Source organism: Melanerpes formicivorus, unplaced genomic scaffold (assembly GCF_026170545.1).
Source record: "Melanerpes formicivorus ecotype bairdi unplaced genomic scaffold, bMelFor1.0.p_v2 SCAF_162, whole genome shotgun sequence".
Lineage (NCBI taxonomy): Eukaryota > Metazoa > Chordata > Aves > Piciformes > Picidae > Melanerpes > Melanerpes formicivorus.
The window spans coordinates 139532-162675 of record NW_027142514.1 but is presented as its reverse complement, the minus strand read 5'-3'; the positions used below and the strand labels follow the sequence as shown (position 1 = coordinate 162675).

Here is a 23144-nt window from a genome sequence, read left to right as displayed (position 1 = left end):
CTTCCCTTGACCTTTGCTGAGGGGTCTGTGGGCAGGCAGGCTCTTGGGGCACCAGAGGAACCTTAACACAGCACTGCTGGGGTAGGAGCTTGCAGCATGGCAGTAGAAGAAGGTGATAAAGCAGAGGACCTGCTGTGCTCACAACAGGGTTTGCCCCAGAAGCTGCTTGTTTTGCTGCCCAGCTCCCAGTTACTACATCTTGCTGCCTTTGTTGCTCTTTCTCTTACACCCAGATACAGGATGTGCTCTGCTAAGCCATCTCCAGAGAACCTTAGCTGGCATTTTGCAGAGCCACCTGGTGACCTAGGAACCCATCTGGAGCTGCTGCAGGCTGCAGAACCAACATTAACAAGTGGTGGTTCTTCTGGCCACCCACTGCAAGGATGCTGGTGGCCAGGGCAGCCACCATCCCATCACCCAGCCTCTGCTGCTGGCTTCCTTGGGAAGTTAGCTCTTCTCTGGCAACTTCACCCCCAAAGCAGGAAGACACAAAGGAGGACAAAGGCACTCACTTGGTATGACTGTGGTGTCCCCTGGTGGGGCAGTGATGGTGACAGGGATGTTGACAGTGGTGGTTTTGTCCAGAGGTGGCTGAATCATCCGAGTCACGTTCTTCTGGTTGTCAGCATCCTCTGGCTGCTCTGGCACCTTCTGCAGATAGGTGGTGGGAAGGGTGTGCACAGGGACACTCACACTGCCACTCACCTCGATCTCACACTGGTTCTCCCTAAGGCAGAAAAGCAAATCGTGTTACTAGTGCTGGGGAAGGGTCTGGAGAACAGGGCTGGGGAGGAGCAGCTGAGGGAACTGAGGTTGTTCAGTCTGGAGGAGAGGAGGCTGAGGGGAGATCTCATTGCCCTCTACAGCTCCCTGAAAGGCAGTTGGAGCCAGCTGGGGCTTGTTCTTTCCTCCTAGGGAAAGGACAAGAGGAAATGGCCTGAAGTCACACCAGGGGAGGTTTAGGTTGGAGCTTTGCTGCCGGAGTGGTCAGGGATTGGCACAGGCTGCCCAGGGAGGTGGTGGAGTCCCCATCCCTGGAGGTGTTCAAGGAATGCATGGCCATGGCACCTCAGCACGTGGTATAGTGAGTGTGGTGGTGCTGGGTTGGTGTTTGGACTCCATGATCTCAGAGGTCTTTTCCAACCTTAATGATTCTATGATTCATAGAGAGGTTTGGGTTGGAAGGGACCTTGAAGATAGAATAGAATAAACCAGGTTAGAAGAGACCCTCAAGATCATTGTGTCCAACCTATCATCCAACACCACCTAATCAACTAAACCATGCTCCAGATCAGCCAGCTCCAACCCCCCTGGCATTGACAGGGACACCTTCCACCAGCCCAGACTGCTCAAGGCCTTATCCAACCTGGCCTTGATGCTGCACTCCTTGCTAGGTCTCACAGCCTGTTTTCCTCACCAAAGTCCTTTGCAGAAGAGTCACAGACTGCAAGACAACTTACTAATAGCACAGTGTGTGATCTTTTCCTCTGAGAGACCTTCTGAATCAACATCCAAGCAGAAGATTCAGAGGGACTGTGCCACTAAATGTCACTTCATTCCATTTCAAGACATCTGGATCTGAGGTTCATAAGCCAGGGCCACATGGTGCTTGCATGGAACAGTGACATTAGCTTGCCAGCATCAGCTGGGCTCTGAATGGAGTCTGACATCCTGCCTCTTAATGTTCTCCTGAGGCCTTATTTAAATGTGATGATTCTCTTTTTCAGTCCTAAAGCCCCCCTGCAACGTTGCTGGAAGCAGCTAAACAGCTCCTGCCTCCCTGGGGAAGTGGAAGTGAGGGAAGTGAGCTTGTGCCCATGATCAGCCTAAAGAGTATGCAAAGTGGTTTGGATTCCATCAGAAGGGAAGATCACACAGACAGGGAAATGATTAACTCAGTGCCACTCACAGCTCTCCGTGGTGACATGAACTCTCTCCTAAAGCATCCCAGGGAATTTTCTCTTCCATCAGGCTAATAAAAGTGAAAAGGCAATCTATCCTTCTTTATTAACTGCTCTCCATGCTGCTCCACAACTGCTTCCCTCACTTGACTTACAGGAGAATGAAACCAAATGGGGGACATCATTGTCCTTAATGAGAGAAGCCAGGAGAGGTAACAAGTGGTGGTGCAGCTCACCACTTGGGCTCAGCAGAACAGAAAGCAAACCAAAGGGCTGTAAGCAAGGCTGGATGCCATTTATAAATATACCCCTCAGAAACTCCCCTCAGAGGCTGGGAAATTCTCTGCTCCTTGTCACGTCCTAGAGGCTCTGTTGGTACTTACACTAAGGACATGCATGGCCCAGAGAAGCTTGATGGATTCCTGGAATGGTTTGGGTTGGGAAGGACCTTAAAGATGATCCAGTTCCAACCCCCCTGCCATGGGCAGGGACACCTCCCACTAGCCCAGGTTGCTCAAGGCCTCATCTAACCTGGCCTTAAACACCTCCAGGGGGGTATATCCACAGCCTCCCTGAGCAGGTTGTAGAGATTGCCCAGAGAAGCTGTGGAGGCTCCAAGCCTGTAAGTGTTCAAACCCAGGCTGAATGGGTCCTTAAACAACCTGGTCTAGTAGTAAGTGTCCCTGCCTGTGTCAGGGGGTGGGAACTAGATCTTCTTTCAACCCAAACCATTCTGTGGTTCTGTGGTGATACTTCCTTCCTCAAATCTGAGCTTTCCTATGGGCCATCGTGGACCAAAGTCATCCTTGGGAGCCTTTGTGGTCACTGATTGAAGCAAACCAGAACTGCAGGTCGTGGTGGCAGCTGGTGTGAGAGCAAGAACAGCAACAGGGAACACCACAGGGGGCAGAATCAGTAATTTCCTGAAACACATCTGGGGGCCTTGTGCCCCCTGAGCTGTCCCAGGGACGAGACCAGCCCAGCAGCACTCACTCACTTGGGCTGATGGTTGCGGTGCTCCTTCTCCCCAGCCTCCCCTTCCTTCTCTCCGTTCTCCTTCTCCACCGAGTCGTAGGTGGCCAGCGCCCGGTTCCTCAGCCTGTGCCGTCTGTGAGGCTCTTCTCCGTTCTCTCCCTTGGAGCTGGGCTCCCCATCCCGGTTGCCAGACCTGGAGCCGCCGCGGTGCCGGGAGCGCCGCTCGCCGCGGGCGCCGTTGGCGGCGCCGTTGCCCTCCTTGCCCTGCCGGTCGGCGGAGTGCCGGTGAGGCCGATGCCTGCGGTGCTCCTTCTCGCCTCCTTCATCCACCGAGCCTCGCCGGTGGTGCCTCTTGCCCCCCTCCTGCCCCCTGCTGCGCTCGCTTTTCCCTTCCTTACTGCCCCCTTCCACCTCCTTGCTGCGGCTCCTGTGCTGCCTGTGCCTCTCCTCCTTGTTGTTGGGGCCGGGCTCCCCATTCTCCTCCTTGGTGCCGTCCCCCTTCTCGTGCTCCGCCGGCTTGTCCTTCTCCCGATGCCGGTGGTGCTTCCGCGGAGCTTCCGCCCCGTCGGTCGAGCCCACTTTGGTCTGCTCCACCTCCTGCACCTCCACGGGGCTCAGCTTGCTGATGTTGTTCCTCCCCTCGCTCCTGGGCTCTACCACCAGCGGGCGGTCCAGGTGAGTCTTCATGTCGGGCCTGATGTGCAGGGTGGTAGCGTAGCGAACCCGCTCCTCCGGGTCCAGCTCGTTGTACAGAGCCTCGCAGCTGGCGCGGAAGTTGTGCATCCGGATCTGGCTGGTCCTCTGCTCCCACACCGACTTGGACTTGGAGGAGTTCTGCTGCTTGCTAAGGAGAGGAGGAAGGTGACAAGTTAGGATCCAACTTTGCACCTAAAAAATACATCAACCAGGGGAAAGAAAGAAACCAACCCCAAAGAACAACAAACCCAAGCGACAAGGAACCAGAGGACATTGGCAGCCGAGGCCGGCGGGGGTTAGAGGGCTGAGCCGGAGAGATTAGAGGGATGGAGAGAGGATGGCTGGCAGAGCAGGGAAAGCCAGCAGGAACATCAGGGTTAGTTTGCCCCACGCGGTGGAACAGCTCCTCTGGAATGGGCTCATCGCAATCTCCTAAGGGTGGCCATCCCCCTCGGAAGGCCCAGGTGAAGTCTGAAGGGTTTGTAAAGTCTCTGCACACAAAAATCACAGGGCACAGCCAGATCTTTCAACCAGCCTACAACCACCAGCACCTTCCTCCCCCACCTGGAAACAGCTGGATAAGCAAGTTAGTGCTGAGCAGGGGAAGTTAGATTGGTAGGAGCGAGGGGACATGAAATCGGCTCCCAAGGATCCCAGGCCGAGCGCCCTGCCGCCAGCCCTTTCCCTTTCCAGCCAACCAGAGGGCCGTGTCCAGGCTGCATGACCATGAGAGCCAAAGGCACAGCGAGATGCTGCTCTAAACTCACAGCATCCTGCTGAGGTGAGGATGGACCATCCAGCCCAAGCATCCTTGGGGTCTGAAAAAGTGTAAGAGAGAGAGGAAAAGTGTTCTGTATAGTGTGAGACCCCCCAGGGCCTGGGAGAGTCACACAGAGATGCAGATGTAAAGAGAGCATCTTTGTGCCCTGCACAGACCTCATCCCTTCTGCCCCCAGCATCTCTATTTAGGGCAGTGATCATCCCCCCTGCACTCAGCACTGCTCACTCAGCTGGGCTCACTTTTGGGGCCCTCACTCCAAGAAGGACATTGAGGTGTTGGAGTCTGTCCAGAGAAGGGCAACAAAGCTGGGGAAGGGTGTGGAGAACAGGGCTGGGGAGGAGCAGCTGAGGGAGCTGGGGGTGTTTAGCCTGGAGGACAGGAGGCTGAGGGAAAGCCTCATCGCTCTCTGTAAGTTCCTGATAGGAGGCTGAAGCCAGAGGGGATTTGGTCTCTCCTCCCAAAGAACAAATGATAAAATAAGAAAGATTGACCTCAGGTTGCACCAGGGGAGGTTTATCCTGGATGTGAGGAAACATTTCGTGACCAAAGGGGTTGTCAAGCCCTGGAAGAGCCTGCCCAGGGCAGTAGTGGAGTCCCCATCCCTGGAGACATTTCAAGATGTGGTACTGAGGGACATGGTTTAATGGTGAGCTGATAATGCTGGGGGAATGGTTTGACTTCATGGCCTTAGAGGTCTCTTCCAACCCAAATGATGAGGACACCTCCCTTGGCATTGTTTTGATTTTTCCACACAGCTCTTGGTTTCTGAGCAGGACATCCCAAGGGGTCACCTGCCTGCTGAGGAAAGAAGGGAATTCACAGAAGCACCAAGGTTGGAAGAGACCTCAAAGATCATCAAGTCCAACCTGTCACCACACACCTCATGACTACAACCCTACCCTTCAGGTAGCTGCAGAGAGCAAGAAGGTCTCCCCTGAGCCTCCTCTACTCCAGGCTAAGCAACCCCAGCTCCCTCAGCCTCTCCTCACAGGGCTGTGCTCCAGACCCCTCTCCAGCCTTGTTGCCCTTCTCTGGACACCTTCAAGTCTCTCAATGTCCTTCTTAAACTGAGGGGCCCAGAGGATTTCCTCTGAAAGATTCCAAGTCAAATTCTGCTTTAGCACAAAAGCAAAGTTTAAAATCCCACTGGAGTGGAAGCAGAGTGGATTTAGGCTGGTAAGGGAGGACCAGCACCATTTCACAGAGTCATAGACTGCATTGGGTTGGAGGAAACCTCAAAAGGTCATCTTGTCCAAACCCCCTGCAGTCAGCAGGAACATCCCCAACTCGATCAGGTTGCTCAGAGCCCCATCAAGCTTGACCTTGAATGTCTCCAGGAATGGAGCCTCCAGCACCTTCCTGGGCAACCTGTTCCAACGTTCCACCACCCTGATGGTAAAGAACTTCATCAGAGAGTCAATAAGGTTGGAAAAGACCTCAGAGATCATCAAGTCCAATCTATCACCCAACACCTCCTGACAACTAAACCATGGCTCCAAGTGCCACATCCAACCCCCTCTTGAACACCTCCAGGGATGGGGACTCCACCACCTCCCTGGGCAGCACATCCCAATGGCTAACAACTCTCTCAGGGAAGAACTTTCTCCTCACCTCCAGCTTAAACTTCCCTTGGCACAGCTTGAGACTGTGTCCTCTTGTTCTGGTGCTGCTTGCCTGGGAGAAGAGACCAACCCCCACCTGGCTACAACCTCCCTTCAGGGAGTTGTGGAGGGCAATGAGGTCTCCCCTGAGCCTCCTCTTCTCCAGGCTAAGCAACCCCTGCTCTCTCAGCCTCTCCTCACAGGGCTGTGCTCGAGGCCTCTTCTTCCTAATGTCCAAAAAACTTAACATCCAAATGTCCAGGAACCTCTTCCTTAATGAAACTTCTGACAGAGAGAGGAAAATCATTTTCCTCCTACCTCCAGTGCCTCTGTTTCCACATCAGCCTGACCCCAGCAGCTCCAGAGCTCAGCACACAGCCCACCAGGGAGCCTGACGTCCTTCCTGACGTACTTGCTGGGCTCCCTTGGTGAAGGAAGGAAGCAGCTCCTGGTGTGTGTAGCTGCTGCTGGGCACTGTCAGGTTCTGTGACCATGTGGAGCCCCCAGGGCAGGCAGTGTCCAGGTGGCACAGTGGGAGCTGCTGGGAAGGGTTTGCAGCTCAGAGCTCTGCAGGGGATCAGCTCCTTCCAGAGAGGGCTGCTGCCTGTGTCTGCCTAAGAGGCCAAACCTGACCTAAATGCTCACAGTGGAGGGGATGAGGACAGCCAGGCAGCTGGGAAGGAATCTTTCAGTCACAGAATCACATAGGTTGGAAGAGACTAAGATCATCAAGTCCAAGCATTAACCACGGCCAGGTCACTGCTAAACCAGGTCCCTCAGCACCACATCTACACAGCTTTCTGTCTCAAGCCAGTAGTGAGTGAGCAGAGAATCATAGAAGCAATAAGGTTGGAAGAGACCTCAAAGGTCACCAAGTCCAACCTATCACCACAGACATCATGACTAATAAACCATGGCGCCAAGTGCCACATCCAATCCCCTCTTGAACACCTCCAGGCATGGTGACTCCACCACCTCACTGGGCAGCATCTTCCAATGGCTAACAACTCTCTCTGGGAAGAACTTTCTCCTCACCTTGAGCCTAAACCTCCCCTGGCACAGCTTGAGACAGCTCAGGGATGTGCATCTGCATGGCTGAGCTCCCTGGGCACAGGCCCCCAAGTCCCTTTGTTCTATGGGGACATTTCCCACTTCATAATGAAAGTCCTCAGAGTGGGGACCAGCTTCTGGTCTGTGCTTTGAGCAGTGAGAGGGAGCTGCCAACACTGGAGGGGTAACAGCAGTGACCAGTTAGAGCTGGGCAGCTCCCCTCATGGGAAGCCTTCCATTTACCTACAAAGCCAGAGCACAGAGAAGAGCCCAGCTGCCTCCTCCCCATGCACCATCCTGTGCTCCATCTCCAGGGGACAGGCACCAATGGAGTGCAAAGCTCAGGCTTCCCTGCAGAGCCTCTGCAAAGGAAAGCCCACAACAAACCACCAGACAACTGGGATGGACACAGCCTCTTCATCAGTGCCTGCACTGAGCCCTTCAGAGCCAGGCTCTGAGTGGATGTGATGAGGAGGAAAGCTGAGGATGCAGGGCTGGTAATCAGCACAGTGCAGAGGAGACACTCAGAACCTGCTGGCTCTGACACAAGATGTGTCACTTCTGGAGGGCTTTGTTTTTCAGCTGGGTTTCAAGAGCATAAATCAGCCTTTGAATGATGTCTGAGGTGCTAAAGCTTCCACTGTACCTCACTCATGGCCAACTCAAGGTGCTGCCAGGTATGTACACCACTGAGAAGCTGGAGAAACCAAGCCATGCAGGTATTAACTGAATCTGTTTTGCTAAAATCCCTCCTGTTTGAAGCAGACCCTGGAATTTCTCCACATAGAATTGTCAGGGTTGGAAGGGACCTCAAGGCTCAGCCAGTTCCAACCCCCCTGCCATGGCCAGGAACATCTCACACTGCAGCAGGTTGCTCACAGCCACATCCAGCCTGGCTGCAAAAGCCTCCAGGGATGAGGCTTCCACCACCTCCCTGGGCAACCTGTGCCAGGCTCTCACCACCCTCATGGGGAACAACTTCTTCCTGACAGCCAATCTCAATCTCCCCACTTCTAGTGTTGCTACACCCCACAGTCCTATCACTATACAACATCTTAAAAAGTCCCTCCCCAGCTTTCTTGGAGCCCCCTTCAGATCCTGGAAGGCCACAATGAGGTCTCCTCAGAGCCTTCTCCTCTCCAGACTGAACAGCCCCAACTCCCTCAGTCTGTCCTTACAGCTGTGCTCATCCTCGTGGCCCTGCTCTGGACACCTTCCAGCACCTCCAGAGCCTTCCTGGAACAGAGGCTCCAGAACTGGACACAGTACTCCAGGTGTGGACTCAGCAGAGTGGAGCAGAGGGGGAAAATCCCCTCCCTGGCCCTACTGGCTCTGCTTCCCTTGCTGCAGCCCAGGATGAGATCCATCCTTAACACCAACACAGGCAGCAGAGGTGATCGCCAGAAGGCTACAACACACAGCCCACCCACTGGCTTTGGTTACTACAGAAGCCAAGGAGCAGGAGGTTCTGAAGCAATGCCTGCATCCTTTCTTCCTGCTACAGCAAAAGGCAGAGCAGTAAAATCAGACTAAACATCAGCAAACACATGAAGCACCATAAAAAAACCCCCCACTGGAAAGCGTGGAGCCTGCTTGCAAGCTCATTACCGTACCCAAACCAGCTGAGAACATCAGGAGCAAGTGACAGTGTGCATAAAGCCTGCTGCAGGGAACGGAAGGAAAGCAGCAGAGCAGGTTGGTCCCTCTGGGGACAGTGTTCAGGGCTTTCAGAGCCGAAGTGGCAGCAACTGGAGGGAATGTGTCACCTGCTTGTCCCTTCCGATTACGTGACGCTGGCTCCCTGCGAGTTCCTACAGCAACTGAGCACAGACATATGTGACAGCTCCTGCTCTCCTCTTGCTCTGCTCTTAGTTCATTGCAGAGGAGAGCTTTTGATCTTACATGGCATCCTGGCCTGCATCAGCAAAAGTGTGGCCAGCAGGAGCAGGGAAGTCATTCTGCTCTGTGCTCAGTGCTGGTTAGGCCACACCTTGAGTCCTGTCTCCAGTTCTGGGATCCTCAGGTTAGGAAAGATGTTGAGATGCTGGAAGGTGTCCAGAGAAGGGCAAGAAAGCTGAGGAGGGGTTTGGAGCACAGCCCTGTGAGGAGAGGCTGAGGGAGCTGGGGTTGCTTAGCCTGGAGAAGAGGAGGCTCAGGGGAGACCTTCTTGCTCTCTCCAACTCCCTGAAGGGAGGTTGTAGCCAGCTGGGGGTTGGTCTCTTCTGCCAGGCAAGCAGCACCAGAACAAGAGGCCACAGTCTTAAGCTGTGCCAGGGGAGGTTTAGGCTGGAGATGAGGAGAAAGTTCTTCCCATCAAGAGAGATTGGCCATTGGGATGTGCTGCCCAGGGAGGTGGTGGAGTCACCAACCCTGGAGGTGTTCTAAAAAGGCTTGGATGTGGCGCTTGAAGCCAGGGTTTAGTTAATCATGAGGTGTTGGGTGATAGGTTGGACTTGATGATCTTTGAGGTCTTTTCCAACCTTATTGATTCTATGATCAGGGCTGTGCTCCAGACCCCTCCCCAGCTTTGTTGCCCTTCTCTGGATACCTTCAAGTCTCTCAATGTCCTTCCTAAACTGAGGGGCCCACAACTGGACACAGGACTTAAGATGTGGCCTCAGCAGTGCTGAGCACAGGGCACAAGGACTTCCCTGCTCCTTCTGGCCACACTGTTCCTGATGCAGGCCAGGATGCCCTTGGCCTTCTTGGCCACCTGGACACACTGCTAGCTAAATACCTCTGCTAATGCACTCTGTGCAGCTCCACTGCTTTTTCTTGGATTAAGAAGCCAGCAAACAACTCCTGCCTGTGGCTAGGAAGGAATAAAACCCACACAATTCATGGGGAATCAAATAAAATTCCTATTAATGAATGGCTGACTAATGTGGCTATAAATAAATCCCTCCAGTCACTTGTGCAGACTGTTCAAGCGAGGCAAGGGTATTTTTAGCCACATTCTAATCTTAGGGTTTTCCTTAATGATTAAAGATTTTTGTTCCCATAACCTTCTCAAGCCCTGCTGCAGTTAATGGCACTTGGCTTCCCAGAACTCCTTCCAACTGCTCTTGAGTCGGTAATGAAGGAGAGCTGCCTCTGAGCAGTGTAATTTGGAGTTAAAAATACCCCCCCAGTGCTAGATTGTGGCTGGGAAAGAATCTGTCCTGATTAGAGAGGAGAGGGAATTTCTTGTTCTAGTGCCATTCCAACAACAACCACCAATAAAAATGCAGGGCAAAAAAGAAAGCCCCAACCAAACCCCCAAACCCCCTTTCCACTGGAACAACATCTTCTGTTCATTAACTTGGAGAGGCTCTCCCCCCCAGCCTTCCCATTTTCCACTTTAACATACAGAGCAGGATTTGTGGTGTGGGGTAAGAATGCCCAGAGCTGGATGGTTCCCCTCTCTTTGGTTTGACAAAGCCAAGCTTCTGGCAGAGGAATTCACCACAAGGGTTTGAATGCACTGCACCACTGCCCCCAGGAGCTGCTGCTGCTGCTTGGATGCTCTCAGACCTTTTCTCCTGCATGGAACCATAGAACCAATAAGGTTGGAAAAGACCTCAGAGATCATCAAGTCCAACCTGTCACCCAACACCTCCTGACTACTAAACCATGGCTCCAAGTGCCACATCCAATCCCCTCTTGAACACCTCCAGGGATGGGGACTCCACCACCTCCCTGGGCAGCACATTCCAAGGGCCAATCTCTCTTGCTGGGAAGAACTTTCTCCTCACCTCCAGCCTAAACTTCCCCTGGTGCAGCTTGAGACTGTGTCCAGTCACATTGCATCCATTTGAGCTTAGTTTTCCCCCTGCAGTGTTCAAGCCACACACTCCAGAAGACATCCTGCCAAGCACACTGCAATGGCCCAGACCAGACTCTGTTATGGCCAAAGTCCTACCATGAGCTCTGAGCTTTTGATACAAACCAAGACGAAGGACCTGAGGAATGATGTCACAGTTCCTTTTTTTACCCTAGAGTGATGGAAATAAAGGAGATGGCCCAGACAGGGAACAGCTGAAAGCAAGTGATAGAGATCAAGAACAATTTGGGTTCTTGGATGGACAAATGACAACTTCCTCCTGCTGGAAGATACTGAAGCTTCTTCATTTCCCTCTGTGTGCTATCAGCTTGTCTACAGCTGGGTGGGTGCAGCAGGGATGTGCTGTGATGGTTGAGCTGGGGGAGAAAGAGCTGCTTGAAGCTTTTATTCAGGAGGAGAAAAAAGTCCCAACTCTCCTTGGCAGGTGCACAACACTTCTGGGGATCACACCCTGTCAGGGGTTGGAAGGGACCCAAAGAGATCATCAAGTCCAACCCCCTGCCAGAGCAGGAGCACAGAATCTAGCTCAGGTCACAGATCAATGCATCCAGACAGGCCTTGAAAGTCTTCAGAGAAGGAGACTCCACAACCTTTCTGGGCAGCCTGCTCCAGTGCTCTGTGACCCTCACAGTGAAGAAGTTCCTCCTCATGTTGAGGTGGAACCTCCTGTGCTGGAGTTTCCATCCATTGCTCCTTGTCCTATCCCAGGGAGCAGGTGAGCAGAGCCTGTCCCCTCCCTCCTTACCCCCAGCCTTCAGATCTTGATAAATATGTATTAAATCCCCTCTCAGTCTTCTCTTTTCCAGACTGAACAGCCCCAGGTCCCTCAGCCTCTCCTCACCAGGCAGTGCTCCAGTCCCCTGATCATCCTGGTAGCCCTCTGCTGGACTCTCTCCAGCAGATCCCTGTCCCTCTTGAACTGAGGAGCCTAAAACCTGCCATTCCATGATGCTGTGATTCTGTGATAGCGCAAGAGGCTGGAAATCAGCACCAGAAGAATGACACACCTGGCTTTTCTCTGTAATGGTTTTTAGTTTTGGTCTATGGATCTGGCTCCAGTGGTTTGATTTCAGGTTTGGTTTCACCCATTTAGAACATCTATTGTGAAACCAATCAAAGCAAGAGCATGACCCTCTGTGCCCCAAAAGAGTTTGGGAACAAGATTAGTTCTTTCAGAGCAGGAAACCCATGGCTCTGCAGATCCTGGTCCTTACTGATGTTCAAGGGATTTTATATGTGTGCCCAGGTGGCCAAGAGAGCCAGTGGCATCCTGGCCTGCATCAGGAACAGTGTGGCCAGCAGGAGCAGGGAAGTCATTGTGCCCTGTGCTCAGCACTGTTTAGGCCACACCTTGAGTCCTGTCTCCAGTTCTGGGCCTCTCAGTTTAAGAAGGACACCCAGAGAAAAATGAAGATGTCAGAAAGCTGGTGGAACACCTTACCTTTTACCACCTCCTTTCACCATCCCCCCATTCCTGCCTGGGGCAAAGCAGGCTGAGAGAGACCTGAAGGGCAGCAGAGCTCTGTCTGCACCTTCCTGCCTGTCAAGAATCCCAGCAGCCAGGAAATGCATTGGAAGAAATGAGCCTAAAACTGTCTGGGTCCACTTGATTCCCCTAAACTTCACTCTCCAAGCCCTGTGAGATCTCCCAGACACACCACATGTACTCCTGCCGGTCACTGTGGCTCACCTGTGGTCACAGAAGCTTAGCTCACACATCACACCAGTGTATTTTCAAGACAAATATATCTGAGATCCACCAGTGGACAAGCCCACCCAGAAAACACCCAGGGAAAAAGGAAGATGTGAGGAAGCTGGTGGAAGACCTTACCCTTTCCTCCATCACCTCCCTTCACCATGGCCTTGCTCCTGCCAGGGGTAAGGAAGGCTGAGAGAAACCTGCAGGGCAGCAGAGCTCTGTCTACACCTTTCTGCCTGTCAAGAATCTCAGCATCCAGGAAATGCATTGGGAGAAATGAGCCTAAAACTGCCTGGGTCCACTTGATGCCCCTAAACTTCACTCTCCCAGCCCTGTGAGATCTCCCAGACACACCACATCTACTTCACCAGTCGTTGTAGCTCACCCATGGTCACAGAAGCTTAGCTCACACATCACACCAGTGTATTTTAAATACAGACACATCTGAGATCCACCAGTGGACAAGGCCCCCCCAGAAAAAACACCCACGGAAAAAGGAAGATGTGAGGAAGCTCCTTTGCTTCACCAGGCCTTTGGTACCTGCTGTGGTGCACACGAGGACAAACCCGCGCGTGGGTTAGGTTGGCACTTACTTGTCTCTCCAACAGCATTGAGGAAGAAAGACAACATCAAATGGTAAAGGTATCACCCAAAGCAGAGGCACTAAGATGGGTTTGATGAGCAGCTGGTGACCAGGTTTGCTGTATTAGTCAGCAGGGAGCAATGGGTTCTCCTACAAACCTGCGTCGGCGTCACCACCCCCGCGAGCGACAGCAAAGCCAGCAGGGTTTGTTTGTTAGGAGCGAACAGAAGGTCTACCACTGTTTGCTCAGCCACGGGTGCATAGGAGCTTGCTGAGTGCCTCAATCTCATAAGGTCATAGAATCATTGAATGGTAGAGGTTGGGAGGGACTTCTGAAGATCCAGTCCAACCCTCCTGCCAAAGCAGGGTCACCCAGGGCAGCCCGCACAGGGACACTCCCAGATGGGTCTCTGGAGAAGGAGACTCCACAACCTCTCTGGGCAGCCTGTTCCAGCGCTCCACCAACCTTACAGTAATGATCTGTAGCTGTTAGCTCCAAGTGTAAGCTCTCCAAGCTGGGAGCTTGGAGAGAACAGACACAAGCAGCGCTCCCAAGGATGTTTATGCAGTTGTGCAATTTGGGCTGGCTTGGGTCCAGTTTCCAGCAACCCCTTTTAAAGCTCTCCTTGATAAAGAGTGCACTCACGGCGGGCCCCCATTCTCCTATTGAACCATTAGTGCAAACACTGGTGGAACATCAAAGCCATCAGCCCAGCACATCATAAACACAGAGAACAGGAACACAAGTGAGAACAAGATGAACCATCGAATGAGGGCAGACGGGAGGGGAGGGAGAATAGGTAAGGAAGGAACAAAGGGAACCCATTAAGGGGGATGGGAGCAACTAAACCACAAAGGAAGGGGAGGAAGCAACACAAACCACACGGTCAATGTAGGAAGCACCACGGAGCTGCTCACAACCAAATCACAAGCATCAGATGGCAATGCTGCACACCTTCCAGTCCTTCCACCGTACGTTGGTCTGGAGGCTTTCCACAATGATGGGAATGATTTGTTTGTATTTGGTTTTGGGGGAGGGGAGGAGAAAACAAGGTGGGGAAGGGAGTGAAGGCATCAGGAGGAGGGGGAAGGGGGGAAGAGGGAGGTTTGTAAATACAGAGAGAGGTAGAGGTCATAAAAATCCATGTACTGAATATCATAACAGAGAGCAACTCACGGTGAATTAACGCTGGAGACTGACGAGCTGCGAGATACAGTACCTCGAGTTTGCTTTACAAAACTGCACATGCAAAAACAAAACAAACAAAGAAAAAACAAAAAGTGAGAAAAGAAAAGGAAAAAAAAACACAACTAACTAAAAAAAAAAAAAAAAGGAAAGGAAAAAGTGAAGGAAAAAAAAAGAAAAGAAAAGGAAAGGAAAGGAAAGAAAAGAAAAGGAAGAAGAAGAGAAGAGAAACCATAAAAGACATCGGGAGGAGACTCATACAAGGCTGTGTCCTATCGAATGCAGACTGCAGCGTGCATCTTGGGAGGGAGACCAGGCAAGCTTCAGAAAGTGTGGAAGCCACAGACACCTTCTAGTTAACAGGGGAACAACCAAAGGATCAACAAAAAAAAAAAACAACAACCAAAAGAAGGAACCAGAAAGGGAGGGGAGAGGGGGGAGGAAGAAAAGCAATAAAACCGAAAGGTGAATCCAGAGCCGCATGATGGTATTCGGACTTGGTGCCTCCGTGTGCTATACTCACACAATGCAAGTCCTCTGCAGCAGCCATCTTTAGGACCTCAGGGTAGAGGTCTTGGCAGAAACAGGTGGGGATTGCTTTTTGCAGCGGTGCTGCGAATCATTCTGGCCAAGTGGGAGCGGGATGCTAATCCCCGCTCTGGCCCCCCGGGACAGCGGGCAGGAGGAGAGCGTAGGCTGGAGGGAAGACCCTGGGCCACAGTAGCTGGTGTCAGGCTGCTTCTCCTTGGTCCCTGCCTTGGATTTGCTCTTCAGAGTCACCTACCTCTGTTCTCTGACAGGCATGGGGCTGTGCCTGAGCTCAGGCTGCCTGAGTGCTGCTCACCATGGCTGACCAGTGGAGGTCTGCTGCAGCTTGGGCAGGGCTCCACAGCCTGTCGAAGGAGCCTGCCTCAGTTCACAAGGGGTGCTGTAGATTCTCCTCCATCCAGTGTCTGTACACACACCATTACACATAGGGGCTTCTATACACAGAAATCACTGCTTACACAGAAAAAGAGCTGATTCCTTGGCAAGGAATCCACACAGAACCAGGGTTCTAAGTATCCTGCTGGGACTTGGCTTGAGGCACTGATTTTGATTTGATAAATGAATCTACAGAGATTCATAGAATGGTTTGGGTTGGAAGGGACCTTAAAGATCATCCAGTTCCAACCTCTCTGCCATGGGCAGGGACACCTCCCACCAGCCCAGGTTGCTCAAGGCCTCATCCAACCTGGCCTTGAACACCTCCAGGGAGGGGGCATCCACAGCCTCCCAGGGCAACCTGTTCCAGTGTCTCACCACTTTTACTTACATCACCCCAAGAACCCTCCTCAAGGCTGAAAAGAAAATCCCTTCACCTCCTGAATGTGCCTTTCCAGTTACAGTAGGGTTTTTTTTCTCCTGCTTCCATTGGATGTTAGGAAGAAGTTCTTCCCCATGAGGGTGGTGAGGCACTGGCACAGGTTGCCCAGGGAGGTGGAAGCCTCATTCCTGGAGGTGTTTGCAGCCAGGCTGGATGTGGCTGTGAGCAATCTGCTGTAGTGTGAGGTGTCCCTGGCCATGGCAGGGGGGTTGGAACTGGCTGAGCCTTGAGGTCCCTTCCAACCCTGACAACTCTATGATTCTATGAGAGTTTTGATCTGCTATCAATCAATATTAGCAAACCAAAAGGAGCAATCAAAATCTGATGTTCTTTGGCTATAAAAAGAGTTATAAATAGACATTTACTTAAAACCAATGAATTCCTCTGAACAGAAACATTGGCCCATGTTAAGCATATAGCTCCAAAATCCAGAGGTCATGAAAGCTGGAATGAATGTAAGAGAAATGAGGAGAGGCACCATAAAAGTTTTGCTTGGGGCAAGTAATCTGCTGAACAGTCACAGGTGAAGCACTTTGCCTAAGCTTCACTGTTTCTACACTCAGACCCTGCTAAACTAAACTGAAGCAGGAGGCCAAGTGGGCTTGGCACCCCCTGCTCGCTTGTCAAGTGAATTATTCTTCCCAGGTTGCTCAAGCTGGAGAGTCCTTTACTCCATGGCTGGATGCTGACCCTCAGGAAGGCAGCTAAAAACCTCCAGAGAACAAACCCTTGGCTGCTCAAATGCTTCAAGCACAGGTAAAAGGAAGACTTGTGATGGAGGAGAATGTACTGGGCTGCCCTCCTTTACCTGCAAGGCAGCACCAACTTGTGCAATACCTGTGGCAATTTGGCTTTTGATTGCTGGAAGCAGATCTCAGCATCCCTCAGCAGGAGGCTTGAATGGATCTTTGCATTTATCCCTGCCTGGTTTGGTGCAGTGCAGGATGGAGGCCACTCTCTGATCCTGCCAAGTGTCCTTGTAACCTGGCCAGCTGATGTTATGCAAGTCCTGCAGCACTCCAGGCTTGCTGCTCTGCTCCCTTTGCTGGAGTCTGATTTTGCTTGCTTGCTTTTCTGTTTTGGTTTGTTTTAAACCCTAAATTGGTGCTGGAACTGCAGGGTGTAAAGCCATGAAGCAAAGACAGCTTCCTTTTCCAACTCAAATGGCAGAGGTATTTGAGCTTTGCTCGTTGCTACTTACCATCCGTGAGGGGCAGAGCACAAGAGAATGTCTTGGTGGAGCTGAGTCACCATTACACCAACAGCAAGGGCAAAAAGGGAAGCTAAGGGGAGGAGTGACACTACCTCACACATCAACACACTTCAGGGGAAGAAAGAAAGGGAAGAAATCACAAGCCAGCAAGAGAAGAACACCTCTTCTACTCTACACATCACCCAGCACAGGACATTCGACAGGCTGGGTGTTCCAGCACACTTCTTGCTGCGTCCTGTTAGGTACTGAAAGCCCAACAGGGGTTTGGAAACAGATCACAGGATTTCCAAGACAAAAGGAAAATATGGAAGCCCAGATGGAAAATGCCCTGGAGAGAAACAGAGCAACTCTTCCCTCTTCATCCCCAGACCTGTACAAAAGGGAGCCTGAGAAATTGCTGCGAAATGATGTGCCACCTGCAGTTGCTTGTGGCACTTAGCTAAGGAGTAGTCACCTGGCTCACACTGACAGGCAGCATCCACCTGTGTGCAGGCAATTCAAAGGTAAACTGCTTGGAACCACCATGGGAGGGACCAGCAGAACCCAGTCAGAGCCTTGGAGAGAAGAAGAGGTCTCTAGAGGGTGGAATGTGGCCTGGGGAAGCACTCTGAAAAATGGTGGTGGGCAATCCCACAGAACCTGTTTGGTGCCCACACTGCATGAACTGCCTGTGCCACTCTCAGCAAAGGGTCATCCACCCCATCTGGGAAGTTCTGCCCCCATCCAGAACTCTCACCCTGTGTCTCTACTTACATCATTTCCTTGGGTCTGGCTACATCTGTAACCCATTGCCATGGAATTCAGAACCCTACCAACAACAACAGGCTTCACCCAGCATGACCCCAGCATGGCTGCCTGGGGGGGGTACCTATGAATTTAGTGCCTGCTCACTCTTGTGACTTCTATTTGAGGGCTTTTGCCAAGAAAAGGTGGAGAGAGGCCACTGGAAAATACATGGGCCTCTGGATGCCAGGTGAGCCATGGCTTGTGTCCTCTCCAGCTGCTCTGCTGGTCCACGCCGGGCTGGGTGTGCTTGTCACAGCCCCTTTTGTACTGGCCATTGGTGCAGCTCTGGCTGGCATAGGAAAGGTGGAGGAGGGACCCAAGTGTGGGGAGCTCAGGCTTTGGGTCAGACAAGCAGAGAAAACCAAACTCTGTTTGCACTGTGGTCGTCGTGTGAGCCGGAGGAAGGAGCCTCAGAGCTTTCCCTTCCAGCAGCGTCACAAAGTGCTTTGCCCATCCACTGCCTGCAGAATTGGCCCTTTGAACCCCCTCCTCCCTTCTGGCCACCCAGGAAGCTGCACCAATGGTTTGCTCTGAAGACCCATGGGCCTGTGCAGTCTCTCAGTGGTTTCAATGCTGTAGGAAGGAGAGACAGCGCTGGGCGAACTCAAGAAACCCAGAGACTCACCTCCAGAAACAACAAAGCAAGGAAAAAGCTAAACAGAAAACAAACAAACAAACAAACAAACCATAAATAAATCACACCAAAAGAAAATTAAGAAGGAAACAATGGACTCAACTGAAAACCCCAGCAGCAGGTCTGAAACAGGAGCCTGCTTTAAAACCAAACACCGCCACAGAGACAAAACCAAGGCCCCAGCCCAGCTCTCAGTCCTCAACAAACCACAAAGCACCAGGAAGAGTCCAGCCAGGAGAGAGTTCACCAGGTGAAATAAATCCCCCAAGCTGCAGGCAGACAAATCTGTTCACATTAAGTCCCTTTGGTGGAGAAGAAGACAAATGAGAGAGAGCCTGGGAGATGGATGAAGTAAGAACTACAAAGCAAGAGCAGGGAGAACGCTGTGATAAAGAACTGGGAGTCAGGTGGCAGATGGATGGTACCTCACCAGCACTGCAATGAAGATGGAGGTACCTCACCCCTGCTGCTATGATGAGGCTGTTATTAAACAGACACCTTGACACCACTGTTGGAGTGAGTCCAGAGGAAGCCACAAAGATGATCCAAGGGCTGGAGCACCTCTGCTGTGAGGACAGGCTGAGGGAGCTGGGGATGTTCAGCTTGGGGAAGAGAAGACTCCAGGGGGACCTTAGAGATGCCCTTCCACTAAGTGAAGGGATCCTACAGGAAGGCTGCAGAGGGGCTTTGCATAAGGGTGTCAGGAGACAGGACAAGGGGAAATGGTTTTAAACTGAGGGAGAGAAGGTTTAGACTGGATCTTAGGAAGAAGTTGTTCAGTATGAGGATGGTGAGACACTGGAACACATTGACAAAGGGGTTGTGGATGCCTCCTCCCTGGAGGTGTTCAGGGCCAGACTGGATAAGGCCTTGAGTTGAGAGTTAGAGCAGATGATCTCTGAGGTCCCTTCCAACCTAAGCCATTCTAAGCTCTATCAACCACAAGGCAATCTGTGGCTCATGCAGGAGTTTTGCATTTGTGGAGAAGAAGACATCTCCTTGGGCTCTTCAAGCAGGCTTTGGGCTCAACAGGCAGCAGTTTCTTATCCCTAGGAAGTGACATTTTGCAAGGGATGCAACCAGCTGATCATTTCCTGGTGGTCAGCTGTGAACAGAGGCTTGACTGGTAGAGAAGAGCCAGTGGAGATGGACTGCAGGGACAGGAGGTGTGCAAAAACTGTGTGGCCATAGCACTTTGGGACATGGTTCAAAGGCTGTGGAGGTGCTGAGTTGATGGTTGGGCTGGACAAGCTTAGAGGGAATAATTCTGTGATTCTCTGAGTGTACCAATGCTGAGCAGAGGAAAATGCTGGAGGTGGAGGAGCAGCCTGGAAGGAGGCATGGGAGAGGATAAATGCTCTCAGTCCTTGGTGTAGGAATCAAAAGAGCAAGCACAGCACCTCGCTGCTGAAACAGCACAACAGCCAACTTCTCACCAGCCCCAGCCCCAGGACAGCTTTATCACCTCTGTGGGAGGTGGACAAGCAGGCTGGGAACATGAACATCCTGACTAAGGAAAAGCAAGTCATGGTGCCCTCTGCTAGCACCTGAGAAACTTGTTTTGATGGCTGCAGGTAGAGGAAATGTGGAGGTTTTCAGAGCACTGAGGCATGCTGCAGGGGGCTGCTGCTGCAGGGGGCTATTGCTGCAGGGGGCTGCTGCTGCAGGGGGCTGCTGCTGCAGGGAGCTGCTGCTGCAGGGGGCTGCTGCTGCAGGGGGCTGCTGCTGCAGGGAGCTGCTGCTGCAGGGAGCTGCTGCTGCAGGGGGCTGCTGCTGCAGGGAGCTGCTGCTGCAGGGGGCTGCTGCTGCAGGGGGATGCTGCTGCAGGGAGCTGCTGCTGCAGGGAGCTGCTGCTGCAGGGGGCTATTGCTGCAGGGAGCTGCGCTGCAGGGGGCTATTGCTGCAGGGAGCTGCTGCTGCAGGGGGCTATTGCTGCAGGGAGCTGCTGCTGCAGGGGGCTATTGCTGCAGGGAGCTGCTGCTGCAGGGAGCTGCTGCTGCAGGGGGCTATTGCTGCAGGGAGCTGCTGCTGCAGGGGGCTGCTGCTGCAAGGGGCTGCTGCTGCAAGGAGCTGCTGCTGCTGCAGGGAGCTGCTGCTGCAGGGAGCTGCTGCTGCAGGGGGCTGCTGCTGCAAGGAGCTGCTGCTGCTGCAGGGGGCTGCTGCTGCAAGGAGCTGCTGCTGCTGCAGGGGGCTGCTGCTGCTGCAGGGGGCTGCTGCTGCAGGAATTCAGTTCCAGGCATTATGAAAAGAAAAACAACTTGTAAAAGTAAAAAGTATTTATGCCATAGGAAGAAACAAGAAGTCAAACTGATAGGGCAGGGACGTCTGAGCTGTGGCAGCTCAGAATCATAGAATCACAGAAGCAATAAGGTTGGAAAAGACCTCAGAGATCATCAAGTCCAACCTGTCACCCAGCACCTCCTGAGAACTAAACCATGGCACCAAGTGCCACATCCAATCCCCTCTTGAACACCTCCAGGGATGGGGACTCCACCACCTCCCTGAGCAACACATCCCAATGGCCAATCTCTCTTGATGGGAAGAATTTATTCCTAAACTCCAGCCTAAACCTCCCCTGGCACAGCTTGAGACTGTGTCCTCTTGTTTTGGTGCTGCTTGCCTGGGAGAAGAGACCAACCCCCACCTGGCTACAACCTCCCTGCAGGGGGTTGGAGAGAGCAAGAAGGTCTCCCCTGAGCCTCCTCTTCTCCAGGCTAAGCAACCCCAGCTCCCTCAGCCTCTCCTCACAGGGCTGTGCTCCAGACCCCTCCCCAGCTTTCTTGCCCTTCTCTGGACACCTTCAAGTCTCTCAATGTCCTTCTTAAACTGAGGAGCCCAGAACTGGACACAGGACTCAAGGTGTGGCCTAAGCAGTGCTGAGCACAGGGGCAGAATGATCTCCCTGCTCCTGCTGGCCACACTATTGCTGACGCAGGCCAGGATGCCCTTGGTCTTCTTGGCCACCTGGGCACACTGCTGGCTCATGTTTAGGCAGCTGTCAACCACTACCCCCAAGTCCCTCTCTGTTTGGCAGCTCTCAGCCACTCTGCCCCCAGCCTGTAGCTCTGCCTGGGGTTGTTGTGGCCAAAGTGCAGCACCTGGCACTTGGACTTGTTGAGTGCCATCCTGTTGGCCTCTGCCCATCTGTCCAGCCTGGCAAGGTCCCTCTGCAGAACCCTCCTACCCTCATCCCCAGTTTTTCCCAGCCTCTGCTCACCACCCCTGCAGGGGTTCCCAAGCTCTGCAGGTGATATTTCCACATGCCCCAAAATGCCATTTTTGAAGCATGCCAAGAAGGGCAAGGTGCTGAGCATGCCCAGCTCTGCACCTCAGCAGAGCCTTGATCTCTCAGGTCTTGGCATCAGCATGGCATCTGCCTCACCTTCAGGACCTTTGTGGAGCTTGAGAGCATAAGAAATGAGGTAGTGGGGTGCACTTAGCTGGGGGTGCACCTAGCTGTCAACTTTGGGTCCCTATCATCATCCTTACTATAGTGGAAGGAGCTGTCTGAGAGAGAGGTGCTGCAAACCTGGAAGCTGCAGCTGCTAAGTCCTTTTTGAGTTGACTGTGGATGTATTTATGCATCAAACAAATTGCCTTGGCATGAGCTCATTAGATCTCTTCTGGCTCATGAGCCAGCAAGCCATCCATACACCTATTGCTGCCTCACAAAACACCAAGCTTCTCCCTTGCCTTCTCCTCTGTGTCGTTACCCATTTGGTCATCAACCTACTGACCTGAACACAGTTCTTATTCCAAAGTAAAGCCCTGTGAGCTTTCTCAGCGGCCTGCTAAGCTCCAAACCGGCTCTAAAGTAGAGAGAAGCAGAAGTCAGGCAAGGGTGGTTAGCTGATGGCTCCACACAGCCTGCAGGATGTCGCTGTGGTGAGTAGCTACACCATGGGACATGCTCCTGTGTGAGCCTCATTACCTCCTGTACAGATCTGGGCAGATGCTGTTTGAGGCAAAATAGGCAAAATTCCACCATTCTGTGAGACCCCCACCTCGAAAACTGCATCCAGTTGTTGTGTCCCCATCACAAGAAGGACATGGAACTGTTGGAGTGACTCCAGAGGAGGCCACAAGGATGATCCAAGGGCTGGAGCACCTCTGCTGTGAGGACAGGCTGAGGGAGCTGGGAGTGTTCAGCTTGGGGAAGAGAAGACTCCAGGGGGACCTTAGAGCTGCCCTTCCACTACCTGAAGGGATCCTACAGGAAGGCTGCAGAGGGACTTTGCATAAGGGTGTCAGGAGACAGGACAAAGGGAAATGGTTGGAAGCTGAGGGAGAGGAGGCATACACTGGAGCTTAGGACAAAGTTTTTCAGTGTGAGGGTGATCAGATTAAGGAATAGATTGCCCAGAGAGGCTGGGGATGCCTCCCCCTTGAGGTGTTCAAGCCAGACTGGATGGGGCCTTGAGAAACCTGGGCTAGCTGAGAGGCATCCCTACCCATGGCAGGGAGGTCAGAGATGATCTCTAAGGTCCCTTCCAAATGCAGCCACCCCAGGGCTCTGTACTGACTCACAACTGTGGCCCACAGCTGTGGCCCAGGGTTACTGCAAATGAAGTGAAAGGAACCATGGCATAAGGTTATTTTGAGTAGCTAACCCTGCAGTGTGAGGTCTTAGCTCCATTTGAAGTCTTGGGGGTTGATCTCTCCACAGTATCACCAAGGTTGGAAGAGACCTCAAAGATCACCAAGTCCAACTTATCCCGGGCAACCAGCACCAGAACAAGAGGACAGAGTCTCAAGCTGTGCCAGGGGAAGTTTAGGCTGAAGGTGAAGAGAAAGTTCCCCCCAGAAAGAGTAATTGGCCATTGGGGTGTGCTGCCCAGGGAGGTGGTGGA

General features: G+C 52.6%; 1 protein-coding gene across 1 annotated transcript in view; it reads right to left on the bottom strand.

Annotated features, from left to right (window-relative positions):
- Positions 1–23144, bottom strand: part of CACNA1B (calcium voltage-gated channel subunit alpha1 B) — a gene marked incomplete at its 5' end in the record, with an annotated part of 276768 nt that overhangs the window by 122147 nt on the left and 131477 nt on the right. The window contains 3 exon segments of the mRNA XM_068168969.1: positions 513–727; positions 2899–3720; positions 14287–14349. Of these exon segments, the coding sequence (XP_068025070.1) occupies positions 513–727; positions 2899–3720; positions 14287–14349 (1100 nt within the window).